The sequence below is a fragment of the Ambystoma mexicanum genome, chromosome 6q, assembly GCF_040938575.1.
Source record: "Ambystoma mexicanum isolate Mex_15411 chromosome 6q, UKY_AmexF1_1, whole genome shotgun sequence".
Classification (NCBI taxonomy): domain Eukaryota; kingdom Metazoa; phylum Chordata; class Amphibia; order Caudata; family Ambystomatidae; genus Ambystoma; species Ambystoma mexicanum.
The window spans coordinates 1,664,550,498-1,664,572,463 of NC_090937.1; the positions used below are offsets into that span (position 1 = coordinate 1,664,550,498).

Genomic DNA, 21,966 nt, shown 5'->3' on the forward strand with positions numbered 1-21,966 from the left:
AGGGCAAATATAAGAATTGAAAACCTCTACATCTAAGAGTGAGTCTTCTCTAGACCTACCATACGTGGACGTTTGTAAAACTACCTAACAGTTGCACATTAAAGTATACCCAGTTGAGAATGAGCGCTCAGTGGCTGAGTGGTCTCTAGCTGAATATACTTTCCTTTCTCTTATCAATTCGGAGAGCTCTGCCTTTTTCTGAATGTCCTTATTTTAGCAGCCATAGTTTTGTGTCCATGATCGGCATGGCTTACTTCAACTCTGTTGCTTTGGGCAGTTAGTGTTCAGATAGCTTGTTTTACTCCTGTTATCCAGCAGAGAGGGTTGGGGGTGTGGGTGGGTGGGTGGTGGGGTCTGTGAGATCTTTGAGAAAGTTAGTGTTGAGGATCTATAAAGATGTGTATTTTCTCTGTTGCCTGCTTTGTGCTTCTGTTCACAACGTCTTTGGCTAGTTGTTGTGTACCTCCCTTGATCTCTGTAGTTTTTGATATGCCTCATGATCCTCATGAAACATTTTCAGAGAACCCGCCAAGCCGGAGTATATACTGTTGTTGTGTTTTGGTACCAAAAGAAACTGATAAAAAAAAACGAATCTACAATGAAACCATGAAACTATTACTGGTATTGAACCATCCAAATGAGTAGTTTTAAGTTTTCAAAAACAGTTTCCTGTTGGTACAGTTCAACGCTGTTCTAACATGTCTGTTTTGTCGTAGGACGGGGAGGTGATTGGTGTTAACACAATGAAGGTGACGACTGGGATATCCTTTGCAATCCCTTCTGACCGACTCCGGGACTTCCTCCAGAGGGAGGAGCAGAAGAAAAGTAAGTTTTACTTCCAGCCATTGCTGCACCTGAGTAGTCTCTTCCAACACCATGGTGTCTGTTAGTGATGGTTTTACTGCATTTTCCCAAATTGGGGAAAGCGGTAAGTGGATGAGATATTAGTGGATGAGATCCTGCACCCATTCGTCACCGGCCACAGGGTCGACCCCGTCCCCTGGTCGGACCATGACCTGGTCCGAGTCACCATAGCAAGGGGGTGGCTAAGCGACTGTAGGGGGCGATGGAAATGTAACGACTCCTTGTTGAAGGATGAGGTCCATGCTCAGGAGGTACTAGATGCCATAACGGAATTCTTCGAGCTTAACGATAATGGGGAGGTAGGCTCACACACCCTAAGGGATGCCTTCCAGGCAACCTTAAGGGGAGTCCTCATCAAAAAGGGAGCCCAGAACAAAAGAGAAAGGGAAGGCCAGGAGAGGTCTCTGAGAGAGAAAATAGCCCAACTCCAGCCGGGGGGCCCCCCATTAGAACCCTTAGATCGCGATCAGGTAGCCGCCCTGGACGACTGTAGGCTCCAGTTGAAGGACCTCCTCCTACACTAAAACAGAAAGGAGTCTTCAACTGGTTAAGCAAAAGTATTATGAAAAGGGGGACAGGGCGGGTAGGATTCTAGCCTGGAAACTGAGGGAGATACAGAGAAGTAGAATGCTGAAAGCAGTGAAGAACGAAAAGGGGTCGATAGGCCATGACATGCCCCACATAGGAGAGGCCTTCCGCCGATGCTATGAAAAATTATACTCCTCAGAATACAACGGGGGTGAGGCAGAGATTGAAGGGTTCTTGAACTCTATACAAATCCTGGCCCTGACTAGGGAGATGCCGGAGAGGTTGGAGGGTCCGGTAACCGAGGACGAGGTGGAACACGTGATCAGCGGGATGAAGGTGGGCACTTCCCCGGGCAAGGACGGCTTCACAGTGTACTTCTATAAAAGGTTTCGCTCAACTCTAGCCCCACACTTAGTAAAGGTGTTTAATGCGGTGCTGGAGGGGGGGGGGGATTCCATGATGGATGCCATAATTGTAGTGCTGCCCAAGGACGGCAAGGACCCCACGGAGTGCTCCTCCTACCGCCCAATATCTCTGTTGAACATTGACGTAAAGATCCTAGCTACGGTATTTGGGAGGCGGATGGAGGAGATACTGCCGAAACTGATCCACGGGGACCAGGTGGGGTTCATAAGGGGAAGACAACATCCGCAAAACTATAGATTTGTTCCATTATGCCCAGGGGTCAGACCTCGATGTAAGTGTCCTCTCCCTAGACTCGGAAAAGGCGTTCGACAGGGTTGAGTGGAGATACATGGAACATTGACGTAAAGATCCTAGCTACGGTATTTGGGAGGCGGATGGAGGAGATACTGCCGAAACTGATCCACGGGGACCAGGTGGGGTTCATAAGGGGAAGACAACATCCGCAAAACTATAGATTTGTTCCATTATGCCCAGGGGTCAGACCTCGATGTAAGTGTCCTCTCCCTAGACTCGGAAAAGGCGTTCGACAGGGTTGAGTGGAGATACATGGAACTCCTCCTCCAGAAAATGGGCTTTGGCGTACACATTAGGGAATGGGTGGCTGCGCTGTACAGAGCCCCGAGGGCAACGGTACAAGTGAATGGCAGGTTGTCGGAACCATTCCCCCTTTCACGGGGAACAAGGCAGGGATGCCCACTCTCTTCCCTGATCTATGTCCTTACAATGGAACCCCTGGCCATAGCAGTTGGAGCACACCCGGACATCAAGGGGGTTAGGAGAGGTGAAGTAGAATTCAAGCTTTCCTTGTTCGCGGATGGCATTCTGGCTTACCCGGTGGATCCTGGCTTCTCGCTCCCCCCTCCCCGCCCCCTCCTGTCCCTGATGGCCGCATTTGGGCGTTTCTCGGGGTTAAAGATTAACACATCTAAATCAGTTCTGCTGCCCATGAGAACACGGGACCCGGGCTTAGACCCCCTTGACAGGCTCAATGGGATAACAGTGTTGAAGGTCTCTATCCGATACCTGGGTGTTCTCCTCAACAGGGATCTATCAAAACTTGCCCCTACCAACTATGAAACCGTCATGGCAGGGATCACCCCAGACCTAAGGAAATGGGGCTCAATGATTCTGTCCTGGTACGGCCGCATGACGGTAGTAAAGAGGAATATACTACCGCGTTTACTGTATCTCTTCACTGCTCTCCCAACCAGCGTCCCCGACCAAACCTTTAGGGTTCTACAGAACACGGTGCGGGAGTTTGTATGGCAGTGTAGGACCCCGAGGACCGCGAGGGCTGTCCTGACCTTACCAAGAGAAGAGGAAGAGTTTGGGTTGCCAGATTTTCAACTTTACTTTCGTGCCTCCCAGTTGCGCGTCCTCCTACAACACATGAAAGAGGGGATGGGAACCTATTGGTCCTACTTGGAAGACATGGACGCCCACCCTCTTAAAGTTCGAGACCTCCTGTGGGCCCCACGCAGGTTCATCCTGAACAGACTTAAATCCCACCCAACACTGGGAGTTCTCTGGTCTATCTGGAAGGAGGGCCCCCAGACGTTGTGGCCGTCCCCGATGTCCTCACTCTGGGGACACCCCCTCAAACTGGGAATTAGGTTGTTCCGCAATACACATGCCTGGTCCGACTCGGGAATAGAGTGGGCGGGGCAGATGTTCAGGGAAGGGGAATTCCTAGCATATGAGGAACTGAGAGACGCTCTTGGACAGGGGTCCCTCTCCATATTTGAATACCTCTGCCTGAAGGGATCCTTTGTGTCCAGTCATGGTGCCAAAACTTGAAGAGACAGCTGACCCCCTTTGAGAAACTACTTGACACAGCGTCCTCAAGGGGTGTACAAAATCCTTCACACTATTAACCTAGTGGAGAGGAGGGGCTTTCGCACATTTTGGAACGATTTAGCAGGAGAGGTGGTCTCGGAGGAGGCCTGGACAAGGATATTTAAAATAGCATTCCACAGGAATTTATTCACAGCAGAGATGGAATACACCTTCAAGATTTTGCAGGGGTGGCACAGAGACCCCGTGAAGTTGTCAAAAATGTTCTCGGGAGTGTCACCCGAATGCCCAAGGTATTGGGACCAGGCCGGAATGAGGGGCCACATGTGGTGGCACTGCCCAAAAGTACAGGCGTATTGGGAGATGGTAAGGGGTTGGATCTCTGAAGTCTCCGAGGAATTAATCCCCCAGAACCCTCTGACGATGTTGCTGGGTCTCCCTCCGGAGGACACGGATATATACAGGTACCCAAGAATGTGGGAAACAATGCTGAGATAGGGAAGGGTGGCCCTAGCGCAGAAATGGAAGAGCCCGGAGACCCCTCAAAGGAGGACTGGCTGAAAAAGATAAAGAATATGTTCTTAATGGACAAACTAACGGCAATGATGAACAATGACTCCAGCTCATTCCAAGCGAACTGGTATGGGGTGCAGCAGACCTGGGGATGGGACATTCACTGAAGTCTGGTAGGTGCCCCGGCGGGGGCTGACGGGGATGGGGCCAGGGAGGGACTAAAGATGGACCGGGCGCCCGGGGGACGGTGGACAAAATACAGCCATAAAAGAAGTCAACAACCACATTTACACCCAAGCTCCGGACACAATGAGCCTTTAAGGATACTCCCAAAATTATGGTTCAATTTGGATTATGTTACTAGGGGGATGGGTTCGTATTGGGGTGGAGGGGAGGTGGGTTCAGGGGTTATTGGGCCGGTCGAATGTTTATCCTTTGAACATGCATTGAGCCCGTTTGTTATACTAAGAAAATGCTAAGAAAACTAAAGTTTAAAAAAAAAACATGATAAAGCATGTGATGAGAGGTAACATTAGAATTCTATAAAGGCTGGCAATAAGAACAAATATATCCTTGCAAATGACTGAGGCACAATTCAGTCATTATTCTGCTTGAACTAAAATGGCGCTGGGAGCGCTCTGAGCCATGATGGATATTTAGTTCATGCCGCAGTGAAAAGCTGCACACATTTTGCGGAGTATTAGATTCACGATGCTGAGAAAAACATGCTTTCCTTACCAGGTATGCGGTCAAGGACATTTCTGCTGGGAAAGCTAATTTTGTTATGGTTTGCTACTGTTCTCCGTGGAGCGTGTTTTTAGAGAAGGGAGGCACTGCGCTTCTTGGGGGGAGCTCTCGATTGACCCAGCTGGCAACCGACGGCTGTTCCTCAACTGCGCAAGTGCAATTTCCAGAAGGTTCGAGAATTGACTCCCCTTTTGTGGAGTGTGTATATATGCGGAAGCCCGGAGGTGGTCAGGTGAGACTTCAGCCGGAGAAGGACGCTTACGTCCGGCCCTCCTGTGAGCTGTGGTGCTCTCGACTGGCTGTTCCCGGGGTCTTCCAGTTGCTTCTGGGCGAGATGAGGAATTCTGTTAACGCTCACGGTGATTTATTTCCTTTTGAATTCTTTACTTCTTCTGTGATGTTTGTCCATATTATTTTTTTGAGTTATTTCTGTGTACTTCTAAGCTTTGAATAAATAGCCATATAAGAGCTGATTATTTTCTAAGAATGCATGGCTGTGAGTTATTGCGTCTGTCTACGTTCGAAGCATTTGCTCTGTAATTGCATTGGTGATTTATGTTTGTTCCGTGCACTTTGGGGAGAGCAATACAGTCATATGTAACCAACCAAAGTCAATACTACAATTCTGGAAAAAAAATTTAAGAAAATAAAGAGAGAAAAGTACTTTCAAAAAGGAAAAAGTGAAGTAGTCTCGTTTCAAATTATTTTTATACAAGCAAAGTTGGCAAACATCAGAAAGATACCAAACCCAGAATTAAGTTTCTCCATTATTGCTACGGTCACAATAAAGGTATCTGAAGTAACAACAACTACCATAAAGAAAAAATAATTCCTTAAAAAACGAAGATTCGCCCAGGACTGAATGCCTATCAATTAACCGGACAAAGACTGTGCACATGTAATGATGTGTTTACATGATTTACGGCGACGCACTACTCGAATGGCTGATGAAACTGAATGAGTGGACCTGGTGCTGGAACAGTACTTCTGTGCTTCTTAGTACCAGAGCCTTTGGCAATCAGGAATACCTGCTGATGAATGTATCCATTAGTATGCATTGTACTCTAGAACAGGCGTTTACACACTCTCACGCTCTCCTGATTGCTTTCATCATCAAAACATCTCATTTGTTGATGAACCAGTCTGGAAGATACAAGATATTCACTGGCCTTTTAAGAGAGCATGAGTGGTATTGAGCGCTCAACAATATAGAAAATAAAACCATGTTGATCATTTAAACATGCCCATTCACCGGAGGATGACTTGTAAAGCAGTCACTTACCAAACATCTTTAGCTTTCCTTTTGTATTCAAGTCCCACACTGAAAAGGAATTTATTGGCAGAGAGGACCTATATGCTCCAACTTGGCCTTCTATAATCTCATTTGAACAAACGTGTGCCAGAGGATTCTGTAAGGCCTTGTGCGGTCATGCACATATCCTGAAAACTTGGTTAATTAGTAGAGTCCAACTGGGGTGGGACTACACAAGACTTATCTCTTGGTATTGGGTAACCCCCCTTTTAATATAGGCCTGTTGGTAGTGCGACTGAGCAGCCAGGCTTATCTGGGGGTAATGTGAGCTGTATAATTGAAATCAGTAAGTACAAGCATCCAACACTTGCACACTTGAAGTTATATATGGAACTCCCTACTACCCCATCTCAGAAGCATAGAGTGACACCTAGCATTCCGTAAAGCTGTTAAAAGCCTGCTGTTTTTATGAAAGGACTGTAGCTTTCACCTGCACTGTAGGTTACTGTATCCTGTAACCACCCTTATGTATCGTCTCTAATTCTGTACTGGAATAGGTTACATTATGTTAACTAACCTAGAGCAAATTACTGTCCATGTAACTAAGTCACTCTCCTGCAACAGCGCCTCGATGCCTCTGGGCTGCTAGTGCACTTTATAAATATAAATATAATGCATATTTATACCCAAAGATATTTAAAGCATTCTTTAAAAAGCAGTAATTAGCTGTAATATTAATCCCAAGTTAGTATTCAATTCAAAAAGTGAACAATAAAGCAGGTGAGTAATTAATTCATATGTTAGACATGTTCCAGTAGCCGGAGGTGAGGTCAGTGGAGGTCAGTATAGCATTTATATAGCATCACATTTGCATTATTGAGTTTTTCAGGAAGGGAAAGTTTAGGGTTAGATCAGAACAGACTGATGGGTTATAAGAGCAGTTAGATTCTCAGGCAGTCAATTATCCCAGCATTACATTTAAAACTTGTAAAGGAACACGCACTGCCAAAGCCGATCGGTTCAGGAGGCGGCCTTTAGGGAGCCAGGATGCTCTTCCTCTGAGAAATATGTTCTTAAATAGTTTGTGTTAAATGGAGAAATCGCAGTAACTCGTATTCCTCACAAGAAGAGGTGGAGGCGTCCTCTTTCTGCGAGATCATTTCCCTTCTGCTTCTTCTTGACCTTTGTCTTGTCTCGTAGGCGGTCCTTCAGGATGGAGGTCTGTCCTCACCAGCTGCCACCATGGCTTCCCGTGAGACAATCTACGGGAGCGAGTAGTGGCTAGTAGTGGCGGTCTGGGAGGACATGTCCAAATAGAGAGGGGAAAAGACAAATGGCGCAAAAACCCTCTTGCTGAATCTTCAGCAGATAGGACTAGGTCCTTGGCTTCATGATAGTGTTTCTGAAAAGGAGCTGCGTCCTTGGATGAATGTACTGACGTTAGACAGGAACTTCTGCTAATGCAGTAATAGCAACAGAGCGCTCTGTAAAGAGTTATGGTAAGCGAGACTGCTAATGAGTAGTACAGGGCTGCATGTGGAGAGGAGAGCAGCGTAGCACGCAAACGCTTACTGACAGGAAGCAGCAAACAGAGAAGAGTGATCAGAAAACAGCAAGCAAAGTCAGTCGGTAGCCAAGCGGGAAGAGGAGCTAGGCAGACCGAAAGGGGACAGGCGTCTGACGAGAGTCGGCAGACTGGAGAACGGAAAGCACAGTGGAACGCTGGAATGACAGCAGAGTAAAGTGCAGTCGGCAAGAACAAAGAGTATCTGCACAAAAGAGAGGTGGATTAGCGTCTTACCTGTGGAGCGAACTTCGAGAGTTGCAATACACCCGTCTCTGGGTAGGAGACGCCTATAAGCTCTTCTTTGGTACAGGCGGCGTCTATCTTACATAAAGAATAGGCTGCAGCCTAAGAAAACGTAGTGGCATGGTCTTGTGTGAACAGCAGGATGTGGCTGGAAATGCTCTGGGACTCCGGTGCCATCGTTGCCACAGCGACCATCTCTGTGCTGTGACAGCAACCTAAGAGGAGTGTCAAGACGTTGTCTACCGCGTGGACTAAAGTACCTCCGTCCCCAAGAACCAGCCAGGGAGATACGAGTTGTTACTCGCTGACCGGTTATTGGGGCCACAGGTGGTTGGAACAACAGCACCGGGTCCCCAGGTAGCTGTAAAGGAAACAGAGCAGGTTAGGCACAATACATTGGGTGTGCACAGGCATGCAACTCTAGGAGCAGAAAACAGGCGGTGAAGCAGGGGAGGGGCGAAGAACTCCTGGTTCTCAGGAGTCAATCCCCCATACACGGTTGGTGCAGTGTTGTTGTACAGGTAGGGTCCGGCCACCAGTACTGTATGTCCAGTGGGAAGAATGCTAGAAGAAGTCCCACCAAAGGAACAACGTAAGTATCCAGAGGGATGCAGGAGCAAACGAGAAAGCAGTTCGGTTCAAGACACAAAAGGAAGGTCCAAGGCAGTCAAATATACAATCCGAGGTCAAAAAAACATTATTTATTTGTTTGTACATTTATGAAGCTCACAAAACCCAAAGGCATCTAGGCGCTGAAGCAATCCAAGGAGGAAATAACAGAGTAGGCAAGTTCAAGGAAGTCCAGAAGCGAGAGTAGCCAAGGTCCGGTATCAGGAAGACAAAACGTAGAGAAAAGCAACGAGGAACGCTAAATGCCGGGCAGGAACACAGCTGAGAAGCACTGGGCACCGCGCTGAGCGTTCATTTATGCTCGTTGCTTTGGTAATCGATCGCGTGACTTCTTGTGTGTCACTTAATCTGAGGCACGCATTTCTTTGTGTATCGCTCAGTCACCTGGGCAACTGCAAGTGAAACCGCGGCTGACACTGCCAGAAACATGACCTCCGTGAGAGGACCATGCCCCCACCATGACGAAAACGGCAAGTACGCTGGCTCTGTTGTCAGGGGTTTATTGGATACTTGACAAGGAGTCCCCATTGGAAAGCACAAGCTGTAAGGCCAATGCAGGTACATTGAGGTCAACTTAGTGTAGGGTTAAATCGCACTCTCAAAGATGGGAAGCACTGCAAATGGCAAAAAGATAACATACCCCAAGCCCTACAGTACCTTGAAAATGAAGAAAATGTTCAGCTGGTTGCCTTCAAGATGCAATGCAGTAGACCCTTGTTCCTGGTCCTTGGTCATGGTGATGAAAGGGAGGACGTCTGACTGGCTCCTGTGGCAGCACGTTGGAGTGGGACTCTGCAGCGATGGATTTCCATCGATTCAGCGTCTCTTTGTGGTTTTGGCGCTTCTTACTTCTCTGGGGTCCTCTGGATACCCACGAAGATCTGTCCGGATTCAGACTTCGGAAGACAATGCACTCCCAAGTGGTCGAGGTACCACAGGTATCGGGCTTCCCTGATGATTTGGAAACTGGGTCAGCACAGCTGCACGGCTTTACCAGGCATTTTGCGGTCCAGGTGGGTCCTGCTGGCGTGTCTTCTCATCTTCTGCTTTGGATGTTGCCCTCCAGTGGTCGACACTGCTTCTAGTGCCAAAAACCTCGCTTTTTATGCAAGTTCCTATTCATTCACAGCCCTAGGCTGTCAATCACGGAGCAGCAGCTGGCCAATAGGAACTGCTTTCTTTCAGGCACACCTAGAGACAAAGGACAGGGAAGTTTTGGTCCCCTCCCTCACCGCCCGCCTTTCCATACACAATGCAGCCTGGGTGGGCTGGAGCCCACCAAAGGCATACTACATAAAGGACTCAACCATGATGCAAACAGAGTAAAAGCTCAGAAGAAACTAACAATAAATGGCGAAAAAAGATGGGGCCATTTTGAAAAAATGTTCACCCTTGTGTGCAGCACTGCAGCTGAGGTATCAGCCTGCAGGTACATGTCACTAGATAGTACAAAAGAAACCACTGCCACCAGCCATTCAAGTGAGTTAGTGTAACAAAATGTTACATGAGGAATGGGTTAAAGGAGTTACTATGTAACTCCCCAGCACTCTGTTGTGATTAGTCTTCCTGGACTCTGCCCTGAATGCATGGAACGTTGTGAGTGATTGATGTAGAATCCAGAGTGAGAGAATGTTGTGAGTGGGTTCCGAGGATGTCAGTTGAGAGGATGTGACTACTGAGAGAGGATGCCGGTGGATGGTTCCCTGTCTTTATACTTACCTGATTTTATGTACTTTATCTAATGTATTTGGAACCAAGCAAAGGATTTACAAGCTCTTAACAAGATGTCAGAGTATTTATTGGCCAAGGACCTGCAACAACATTGTCGACGAGGATGCTGGCTGTGCTGGGGGTACAGCACCATAAAGGGGACATCCACCGCCCTCCAAACCCAAAGAAGGTCCTCTCTCAGGTAGGAGCGCTGCAAGGGTACCTTGCGGCTAGAGAGGCCCAGCGTTGGAAGTAAAGGGGACAGTGCCAGGGCCAAGGGCTGTGAGGTTTCAGCAAGTTGCCAAAGGACAGTTGGTCCCAAGGGGCTGCGTGGAACATTTGAACATTTGGTTGGGCTAAAGGCCCATAACAAAGTATTTGGAGGGGCCTGGTGTCCATCTGACTGTGGAGGCCAAAGAGGCAGACGGAGTTGTGCTGCAGGAGGCAGTTGAAAGACTGACTGCGGAGTCAAGTGGAGCTACAGTGAGTAGAATACTGTAGTGGAGTGTCTTTTGCCTTGGAGGTAGACAAATCGTCCATGTAGACAAAGGGTTATAGACTAGTTAAAGTGCCTTACCTGCTCTCCTGTAGAGCTGGCGGAGAATTTGGAGTCGAGGAGGCGAATTCGGAAGTGTTTGAGTGTCCGTCATGAGAGACAAAGCGCAGCCCATGCTGGCAGAAGAGACTCTGATGTTGTGTGAGCTGCCGTGTAGCTGTGGACAGTTTGGAGTGCAGAGCAGCGTGAGAAAGGAGGCCTAGGCATCTACTGGAGCCGTATTGTATGCAGCGGGGATCTGCTGTGGTTGCAGTGACCCTTGGGACACGGAGCTCTGTCATCTCCGACGGCTCACCTGAAGTGGTGACGTTGGGTAGAGTGCCAGGGGAGTTGGCGATCGCTGAAGTGTACCGGATATGTCACTGTGGCGATTGCTGCTCGCTGGAGCTTAAAGAGAAGAGAACCGTACAACATTAGGAGACGTTATGATGTCCCGTCATTCATCACAAGGTTCTTTCTTCAGATAAGGGGAATCGATCACATTGAGGATGGCGCTGCTAGAGAGGAAGTGGCAAAACAGTAAGAACTGTACACTAATCGTTGAAGTGAGGTGGGGTTGCACAGTGCCGGCGCAATCCAAAGGAAGAATAATGAGGTTGGGTGCGCAGAGCGTAACCTGGTCAAAGGAAGGGTAATGCGACCCATCAAGCGAGGAGGGCCGGAAAATAATTACAATACAAGTGAGTTTTTAGTGATGAGGGCTAAAAGTACTGAGGAGCAAGACAATCCATACAAGTGCGAGAGGGACAATAAGGGAGTTCTACAACTGTCACAAAGGTAACGTGAAGGGCTATGCAAAGACTGTTGTGGGTTAGTCCCGGAGAGAAAGGTGAAGCAGGAGGTGCCTTTTTGAATTCAAGTTTCTGCTATATATGTGATGTAGTTTTAGAATTGCCAGGATGTAGTTCCCTTTCAGTATTGCAAGAATTGGACTGTGGAGAAGGGAGTGGGTTCAGGCTACCTCTTCCTCTGAGATACTTACAGGTGTGGCACAAAAAAATACATGTGAACAGATCCTAGTACTTGAGATCTGTGTTTTTATTGTAGTAGAACACAGCCTTAAAAGTACACAAACTTATTTATTTACACACAAGGAACAGTTTCCTTTTCTTAACATACAAACATATAAGTACAAAAGTCCATGTTGACATTATAATGTGTCATCATATGATGTAGCTGTTTCATCGACATAAGCAATGTGAGGATTAGTACATAGTGGCTGAGAGTGCAATGTTACTAGACATGCACCTATCGAGTCGACACTCAAATAGGTGCATGTCTAGCTATGAACAAAAAGAGATGTTGATAAAGTAATGTCCTATAGCTTCCTCAGGACTCGTTAGGCAGAAAAATGTAGATTGATCTTCCACATGTCGTTCATGGGGCCAGAGAACTGTGGGAACATAAAAGTGTGGGTTTTAAAAAAGCCTACATTGATTAAGAAAACATGTAGTTGTGCCTTAACATACCTGTTTCGAGATATTTGGTGTCTCAGGGCAGGATTGATTGTCAAAATGGCGGAATGGCGTCTCTCAGTGCGCCAAAACGAATGGAGTCAAAGGGCTCCGGTTGCACACATAGTGCTTTATCAACATCTGTTTTTGTTCATAGCTGGAAACACAACTTTGAGTCTCGACTCGATAGGTGCATGTCTAGTAACATTGCACTCTCAGTCACTATGTACTAATCCTCACATTGCTTATGTCGATGAAACAGCTACATCATATGATGACACAATATAATGTCAACATGGACTTTTGTACATATGTTTGTATGTTAAGAAAAGGAAACTGTTCCTTGTGTGTAAATAAATACGTTTGTGTACTTTTAAGGCTGTGTTCTACTACATTAAAAACACAGATATCAAGTACTAGGATCTGTTCACATGTATTTTTTTGTGCCACACCTGTAAGTATCTCAGAGAAAGAGGTAGCCTGAACCCACTCCCTTCTCCACAGTATAATTTTTCCTCCAGATTCAGGCTCCTCTATAAAAATAAAAGAGGAAACCCTTTTCCCTCCTTTTACAAACCTTGCAAGAATTGGATCCAGATTTGTTGAGATTTTTCTTAAAGAAATTTCAGTTGAGCAAAGAGTTATAAATGTGGATCCACTATTTCTGTTAGTTATATCCTAAGTAGATGTGTTGTTCATAGATTATAGGATAAGTTTAGTTGTGATGTGAGGCCTGTGAAACTTGTCAACAGTAGGTTGTAATGACAGTGTGTGCTGGGTTTGGTCTGCACTGAGTGGAAATGAATTTGTCGTGGCCTTTGTGTGGGAAATTTAGAGCTGTGAGTGGAGTGAGATATACACCATGTACAATTTGTTGTTAACCGTTTCTTTCCACAGCGGGACTTTGATAATACATTTTAGTTTGTATGGACTGATTAGTTCAAATAGGACATTGAGGAGTTGAGTATTGTGAAACTTGTTACAGTAACTTTTGTTTTCACAGGTTGGATTTCAATGAGAAAAATGCGTAATTTAATGAAATGCAGAAATGTTTAGTGAGGATAGAATGTGTTTTGTCTGAAATGTATTGTGTATGGTTGTGTTGGATGTTTTGGCTCCCCCATATGGAGGTGAGGAGTGTGGTCTGTTGGCACAGGCATCTAGTCGGGTGGCGACACCGGGACACTTTGTGTTTCTCTGTTTGGTGTTGGCTACCCAGGTATTTGGAATAGCTTGCCGTGTGGAATGGGGCACATGTTGCTTTGGGCAGCTTTTGAGCTGAGTCTGAATGTTAAATGGGGTTTAGGGGGCCTAGAGAATGGTGACTGTGTGGTGTACTGCGTGTTGGGCAGATATGGTGTGGGGCCGGTTGCCCGATATTGTGCGGGAGATTTGGAGCGGTATAATACATTCAGTTGTTGGTGCCACTGCCTCACCCAGTAGAAAAAGGCAGAGTCATTGTATGGTGCAGAAATTTGTCCCACTTGGTGAGGACTGTCACGGTGTCTGTGAGGGTGCGCTGTTGAGAATTCTAGTGTACGAGTTTAGAGATGTACTTGTGTTGGGACTGTGTGTTTGTATGGTGTATGTCTCTTGCCTTGTTGGTGTTGTCTTGTTGTTGATGTTGAACGGGGAGATATGTTGTGATTATTCTTCCCTGAATTCATGGAACGCTGTGAGTGATTGAATTTAGAAAACAGAATATATGATATGACATGACATTTATAACGCGCCTATACACAAGTGTTTCAAGGCGCGATGAGGCAAGGGAGGGGCAACAGAGGGAAGACGGACAATGATCTTACTAGGCCAGGTGACATTCAGATTGGGCAGGGTAAAGGGGAAAAGTGCTGGGGGAAGGGGAAGGGGTCAGTACAATACATGAGATCAACAGTAGAAAATATAGAATGAATAGAAAGCAATAGGTAAAGTGTGTGGCCAGCTGGTGGCAAGGGTAAGTGCAGACATCAGGTGTCAAGTGCAGGTAGTGGACTGTAGGGGATACAGAAACAGTCCACAAGTGTGGACGGTGCCAGGGAGGCAGTGCAGGTTTCAAATGGTGGCAGAGATGACCTGGGCACGAGATCCGAGGGTGGCCAGGTAACCAGTGCAGTTTCAGTATCAGCCAGGAAGTTGGCAGGGGAGAAGAGGAGGAGAAAAAGCAGAAGCAATGAGGAATGTTTTGAGGTGTTTCCGGAACCGGAGAGGGTTCTCCTCAAGTTTTAGGGGGGCAGGGAGTCTGTTTCAGGGGGAGGCCCCAGTCGAAGACCGAGATCTACCACCAACTCGTTGCTTGGAGAAGCGACTGACTCTGAGGGAGTTGGAGGCGGATGAGCGAAGAGCTCCAGAAGCAACATATTTAGGAAGAGTGTTGAAGGTATTGAGGTCCCAAGCCCCAGAAGGCCAATGCAGAGGGTTTTGAACTTAATCCTGCTGCTACTGGGAGCCAATGCAGAGATTTCAGAGCTGGAGAGATACGATCCCTGGGCTTGAGGACAAGTCTTGCAGTCCTGTTTTAGATGAGTTGCAGAGAGTAAAGACAGGCAGATTTAGAAAGAGGCTGTTGCAGTAGTCCAGCCTAGAGAGAACCAGAGCTCTGGAGACAGTGAGCTTCTGGGGGAAGGAGAGGAAAGGAAGAGTAGGTGCAGCCGTAGTGTGACTTCTTGGAGACGTCAGAGATGTGAGGAGAGAAGGAAAGTGTGGAGTCGAAGATGACCACAAGGTTTTTAGCCTCACAGGTGGGAACAGAAAGTGAGCCAAGAGAGGCCGGCCAGAAAGTGACAGGAAAGGAGGGAGCAGGTGTGCTGATGTGGAGAATCTCGGCTTACTGGCATTAAGGCAGAGATTATTGGTGGCAAACCACTTCCGGATGGCAAACAGTCGGAGATGAGAGAAGGAGAAGTGGTGGCGGAAGAGGGCCTGAAAATGAGTGGTCATCCGCATAGCACTGAAAGGTGGGGCAGAGAGCGGCAAATGCGGTGGGCAAGAATTGCTAGATATTGAATAGCCAGGGAGAGAAGTTAGACCCCTGGGGAACACCACAGATGGAGCTAGAGAAGAGGAAGGACCCAAGTTGGACCTAGGAGGGTTGATTGGAGAGGAGAGGTCGGCCAAGCCAGGGCCTGATCAGTGATACCCAGATTATCACAGAGACGGTTGAGCAGGATGGCATGGTTGACCATGTGAAAGGCAGAGCAAAGATCAAGTAAGATGATGACACAGGGGGTGTTGGAATAGAGGTTGGAGAGCAGGTCTTCACGAATGTTCAGGAGAGCAGTTTCCGTGCTTCTGGCAGCTCTGAAGCCAGACTGATGGTCATGGAGACAACCAACAGATTCAGTGTGAAGATTACGCTGGGAGGTTGCCAGCTTTTTAGGAGTTTGCCCAGGAAAGGAGCGATGGAGATTGGGCAATAGTTAGCCTGGCAGGAAGGGTGGCAGAGGATTTCTTAAGAAGAGGGTGAACAAGGGAGTGTTTCAGCGGGGAGGGGCAGACTCCAGTGGCAAAGGGGTGGCTGCAGAAATCAGCCAGAGCAGGAGCCAGGGTGTTGATGTGGTCCTTCGTGGTTTTGAAGGAACAGGGGTGAACCAGTTTTGACGAGACTTTCATAGATCAAGCTTGTCTAGAAACCTCGTTTGAGGAGAACAGGGGAAAGGCAGCGAAGAAGGGCCAGAGGAAGAGCAGGGAGTAGGGGGAGTGGAATAGAGAGAGGACAGGATGTCCGGAGTTTTAGAGATGAAATGAGAAGCCAGGGCTGTGCAGAAGGCCTGGGAGTGGACAGGAGAGGTAGAGACTGCGGCAGGATTGGCCAGCTCCTTGCAGATTTTAAAGAGTTTGGGCAAGTTATTAGATGCTGCCGAGACGCAGGCTTGGATATAGGCTCTCTTCTTGGTGCGGACATGGAGCCTGTATTGCCTTTGGAGCAGTGGCCTAGGATGGACCCAGTGTCTGCAAGCCTGGAGGTGCCGAGTATAAACTGCGCCCAGTAAATGTTGCCTGGGCGGGCAGCGCAACAGTGACTGGTCTTCTGGAGCGGATTCGAGCCATTGCAGGTGTCCTGGGCTCTGGAAGGGGCCATGCCTGTGGTCGGTTTGTGCGTCCAAAGCAAGTCAATGCGTAACGATTTGAATATTATGGGTGATTGCAATCCAGACGCTGCCGCAATGGGTGATTGTAATCTGATGAAATAGTTTCATGTGCCATTTAAGCAATCCTAATCAGGGGACATAATGTACCATGCGCATCATGAAATATTTGAATTAATACGCATTGAAATGCTTTGGAAGAACAAACAGACCACATGATAGAACAAGGGTGAAAACTATTTAAAACCCGAGCAGCAATTTGAGGATATGTTAAGGCATCCTAGCTGGATAACTATTTCTAAAGACTATGAATTTAGGGCAATTAATTCAGTATTAGGATTTATGCAGATAAATTGTACATGGGGAATTAGGAATGTGGTTTCTGTAGAAAATGTCTACTGTATGTGTAACTAGGATTGAGTCTACTAGACAAAGCCCGGTTGGGCGAAACATTGGCGTGTGCGGTCTAATCAGTCATTGTAGGAAATGGACTCGTAGGATATGGAAGGATATTTAGGTCTAATCGGTCATTGTATGAAATGGACATTTAGGATCTGGAAGGATATTTAGTCATGTTGATTGATTTACTATAAATTGTAAACCACAGACCATTCGTGTCTGGATTCTTGCTCTTCATGGTCTACATTGGTTGTCTTTTAGTGTTTCAACCGCCAGATCACTGTGCTGCAGTAATGGCAGTGTGTTTGGGTGCCATTAGGATTGCCATATCTCAGAATTCCTTTTTGCACAATAATGTTTAGTTTGAAGAGGGGGGGATGGAGCGGGGGGGGGGGGGTGCAGTGTCCTGGTCAACTAACACTTCGGATTTAGACTGTTTTAGGATGTGATCCCAGTTGGGAATTGGAGTTTGGGTTTCATTCAGTGTGTGATTTATTTTCTGTATCAATTCCAATATTAGTTTGCTGGGGTTTGTGTGTGGGTGGTAACCTGTTTACATTCAGGGCATGTTACAATTTTCTTCTTTGCTGGAGCGTGTTCGTTTTAGGTGTTCAGGCCGTGCTAGCTATTCATGTTTCCACCTAAGTGGGTGTGGCCATTTGGTGGTATTGGTGTGATTGCTTCGTGGTCAGTGTCTTATCGCCATGGATTTTTCCTAGTTCCGGTTGTTTCCGCAGGTGTGGAGTGCATTGGATGACTCCACTGTCTTTGGTGTTGGGAGTTTTGTGAGAGTCTGTATTGGTTTGCGTGCTGGCCACACGTAAGTTATCTGAGAGTTGGTATGTGAGATGTGAATCCTTCCCTTTTTTGATTTTCGGGGCGGAGAAGTGTTGTAATGGGCTTTGGTGTGTGATGTGGAATGCTGGCGTGTGTTGGGTGGCCAGGTTCTATAGTTCTGAGAATGTCCGTTATAGGAGACGAGCTGGCAAGGATGGATGCTCCAGTACTCTGTCCATTGATCTTACCTGTTCGCTCGCAGTCAGGGAATAAATTCACCAATAAACATACCTCCTGACTACAGCGTGCTGTGAAAGCACACAAACCCCATTACTTCACTGGCGACTGCATTGAATCCTATTTTGCAGCATTTATTTTTACAGTAAAATGCGGGGGCATCCGCCCCCCGCGAACCCTCACTCAAACCCCCCACCTTCTGTGTGCCTAATAGCAACCCAACTACCTATTTGTGTGTAAAAACTGTAAAACCAAAATGTAGTGTAAACTGGTTTAAACTAGAAGCTCTACAATGCCGACGTAACAGAGAAGTGAGCATGTTGGTGGCAAACTGGAGTTCGCACAAGTAGGCATAATTGACTGCAATGGGGTTTTGGAGCAATCTACTATTCTATACTTAGCATTTCATCTTTACAAGATTGAGATCAGCATCTTCAGTTTGCGAAAGGAGCCCCTGTTTTCAGTGCTGTAGAGCAACAGGACTGGCAGGAAGCACTGTGGAAAGAAGCATTGACAGAAATGTGTGCCTTTATTTAATGCTACTTCGAGCCTTGCACCTTTCTGCCACTACATGCCCAGGGGTCCAGTCACATGCCTACCTTTTTTACATATGCCAATCTGCAGCCAACCTATGTCCACCTCCAGCCATCAAATTGTCGGGTAGATCTCCTATGGCAAATGCAGATGTGTAGGATAGGTACGGCCTCATAGTCCCAGATACTCCTATCATCTGGTGGGTTTCACCACCGCATGACCAGATGGATCATCGTTCCCTCAGTGCAGAGGCCTAGCAGAACTACATTTTCCAGAATACACTTTGCAGAAGCCTCCACGCCTCTATGCATTCCAGGATGCACCTTGCCTCACAGCGCACAGAAGTTCTAATAGCATAGCACTTCCCGGAATTCCCAAACATGGAAGATAAGGGCAGACCAGTCTTTTATATATTCATGTAGGTGACGATAAATAAAATAAAAGTGAGGTGGGCCGTGAACATTTCCTAATGATCTTCCTGTTGTAAGTGTGACAAGGCATTGTGGTGCGTTCACAGGAAGAGGTATTGCTATTAGAAAAAAGGGAGATCGGGCCACCTGTCAAGTTGGAGTAATGTGTTCCCTTCTCCAGACCACATCTTGTAAAGCACAATGCTACATCAGAGACAGTCAAGAGCAGAGATACTGACAGACCTCTCGTCTGAAGAGAGATGCACGGACTGATGCAAGTACAGTTGGGAAGGATCAAAGGTGAGGCCATATGCTGGACATTCAAATCCTTTGTGGATACACGCAGAAGGTCCAGCAGGGATGCTTCTAGAAAGAGGTTCAGAGACCAGGTACAGGGAAGGTTTGCTGTGTTGCCCTGCAGGAGGGTGCTCGTAGACAAATCGGGGGCCCTTTTAAACATGCAAAGGGCAATCATGCAAGTGAAAAGACTGAGCTGAAGACCTTGGTGGCATCTGGTATTTTGCAGAAAGCAGGGCATGTGATAATCAAGGCGACTCTTAGTTTTTATCTGACATAGCTATTCCTGTAATGCTGTATTCTCCCCTTTCTCTCAGGTTCTTGGTTTGGCCCTTCAGCGAAGCGGCGTTATATTGGGGTGATGATGCTGACCCTGACCCCCAGGTAAGGCGATCTGGTTGTTGGGAAGATTGCTATTGATACGTTTGGAGATGTGCTGCTTCTTTTGGGCTATGAACTGAAACATAACAGGGGGAGGGGGGTTGGATTATCCCAGGGGTTATGGGAGCATGTTCAGCAGATCTGATAGGTTTTTGTACCGGCAGGGGCTAGTGATGGTGCATTTCACACCCCTGGAGTCCCAGCTTACCTAACAGGCATTTGAGGCTTTCACTGCCTCACCCCGTCACATTTCTCTCTCATTTACTATGCTGTTTTCACTGTGATAGAGCCTTGTAAGACTGTCTTTGGGTGTCTAGCAGGCCTACTCACAACTGTGATCTCTAGGACTGCTCCTTGCCTTTCCTGATATCTTTGCAGATCTGCCTTATCCGTTCCTACTGTATGTGTTCCTAGGGAGTGTTATCCCTCCCACTATTCTTTACCCTGGGGACCTTGTCACAGCATCCTATAGATGTGTTAACAGACACAAAAAGTGGCTGAATAATGGTTTGCTTTGGTAAATAGTATAGTGTTGCATGCCTACCGTGGCATGAAGTTCACATACAGGGAGCTTTTACTATCCAACGCCCTCTGGTTTGCTTGTGGTGTTCCTGAGTTGACACTTACTTCAATGTCTCTCTTTGTAGTATTTTAGCTGAGCTGCGGCTTCGTGATCCATCCTTTCCCGACGTGACCTATGGAGTCCTTATCCACAAAGTGATCATCGGCTCTCCCGCCCATCAGTAAGTCATCCGACTCCACTTCTTCCTTGTAAAATGTTTTTCGTTTGGTGAGGGGAGCTTGTTTGCTGATTAAATTCCTTACAGCCCTGGCTGAAAACTTCCAGCCTTTCCCAGACTCAATGGAATGGAGTGGCTCGAAGTTAGTGACCAAAAGGTGTTTGTTCTTGCAGTGCTATAAGACCTTCCGCTAGTTTCCTGGAAAGTACTCCATCCCCGGACTTTCCAGCCAGAAGGTTGGTAGGGACACTTGCAGGGTTGCCAACTCAGTAGGCGGATTCCTGGGTGGCAATGTCCAGCAGGTCACTTTAAAGTTTCCCTAGAAGCTGTTAGAGAGTCTGCACTTCCTTGTGGAGATGCTTGTCTTCACCCAATTGGTAGGCATCCGAACAAAGCTGTAGTGACATCTTCAAGTTGGACAAAGATGCTTCATAAAGGTGGCCTCAATGATGACTCCCCAAAATGGCCTCAAAGATAATTCAATTTAGAGGGGAGATGGTCTAACCCCCTTATGTAGCACCTTCGGTTGGTCTGTTGAAAAGGCTTCTGTGGGGGCGTTGTTGAGCAGACTACAAAATGGCTGCCTAGTTGAAGAGCTCCGTGCCCAGCAACTTCTCATCATACTCCATCGGCGGCGATACATCATACCCTGTATCGAATACACTTGCCAAGTGCAGAGCAGTCCTTGAGCTAAACCCACGCCTAATTTTGAAAGGAATCGGACCTCGGAGGCCGAGTTGTGGCGCCCGGACTTCTGCGCCGGGAGGGCCGTGAGAGGCCTTCCCCGACCTGCGCTCTGCCCTCGCTCCTGGCGCCTGAGGCACGCCCGCCTGCCTACATGGCTCTCCAGCCCCTCCGCGAAGGACCCAGTGGCGGTGCCAGCTGAGAATCCACCCAACAGCCCCTGCACCTGTGGCCGCTGCAGGCTGCCGAGCTGCGTCCCCTCCCCGGCAGAGGATTGATACGCGATTCGCCCCGTGGTGTGCTGTGGGAGACCTCCGCCCAGTGCCGGCCACCTGCGCCCCCCTCTACCCCCCCCCGTGTGCCTGCAGGCTGGGCCCAACACTCCGGGCAGCTGAAGACCAGTGGCTGTGCTCGCGCCGTGCGGATGCAAGTGCCGAGGCCGCTCCATCCACTGCGGGGCCCGTATCGTGCGCCACCAGGACTGCTGTGGCCAGAGGTGAGGAGCTGGGGGGCTGCGGCACTACAGTTGCTTTAATCACATTACCGGAACACACAGCCCCCAGCTCCCACGCTCGACTACTGTTGTTACATTAGGATCATACCCCTCCGGCGTGTGAAGTGGCCCCACTGTCTGACATCCAGGACTCGCCCTGCCACACAACAGCCTGTATCCTCTACCGGGCGGCCAAAGCTATACTGGGCCGGCTGGCAGATACCTCTTAGCGTGCAACGACCACATTGTTGGAAGAGGGCTTCCCCCCTAGCTTCTCCCCCAACGCTGCTCCATATAAAGTGCGCGCACCTATCGGTGCTTCTAAAGTATCATTACCGGCCAGTGGGGGCCTCGATCCTAAGCCACGGCCCATCCCCCCCGACACGGAGCACACCATACCCTCTAGGCAGGGCCAACGGGGCGATTCCCCCCTTGCACCTCACCTAACGTGCCCACACTTGAGCGTACTTTGAACTTGAGGCCAACTCTGCCCTCCCCATGAGATCGTCTAACCTTGGAGCCCCACTTCTGCTACGCTTGGGCCCAGTGCTCTCCAGCTGACCCAGAGGGACGGACACAGTGCCCTGCCCCTGACCTGCCAGCTCCCGCTTGGCCCCCCTATCAGACCACAGTGAGGGTAATCCC

The 21,966-nt window shown here is 48.0% G+C and overlaps 1 protein-coding gene across 1 annotated transcript in view; it reads left to right on the forward strand.

Moving 5' to 3' along the window:
* Positions 1 to 21,966, forward strand: part of HTRA2 (HtrA serine peptidase 2) — an 88,905-nt gene that overhangs the window by 36,122 nt on the left and 30,817 nt on the right. Inside the window, exons 5-7 of the mRNA XM_069632510.1 lie at positions 717 to 825; positions 19,341 to 19,407; positions 20,052 to 20,147. Coding sequence (XP_069488611.1) covers positions 717 to 825; positions 19,341 to 19,407; positions 20,052 to 20,147 — 272 coding nt within the window. The remainder of the gene's footprint in view (positions 1 to 716; positions 826 to 19,340; positions 19,408 to 20,051; positions 20,148 to 21,966) is intronic.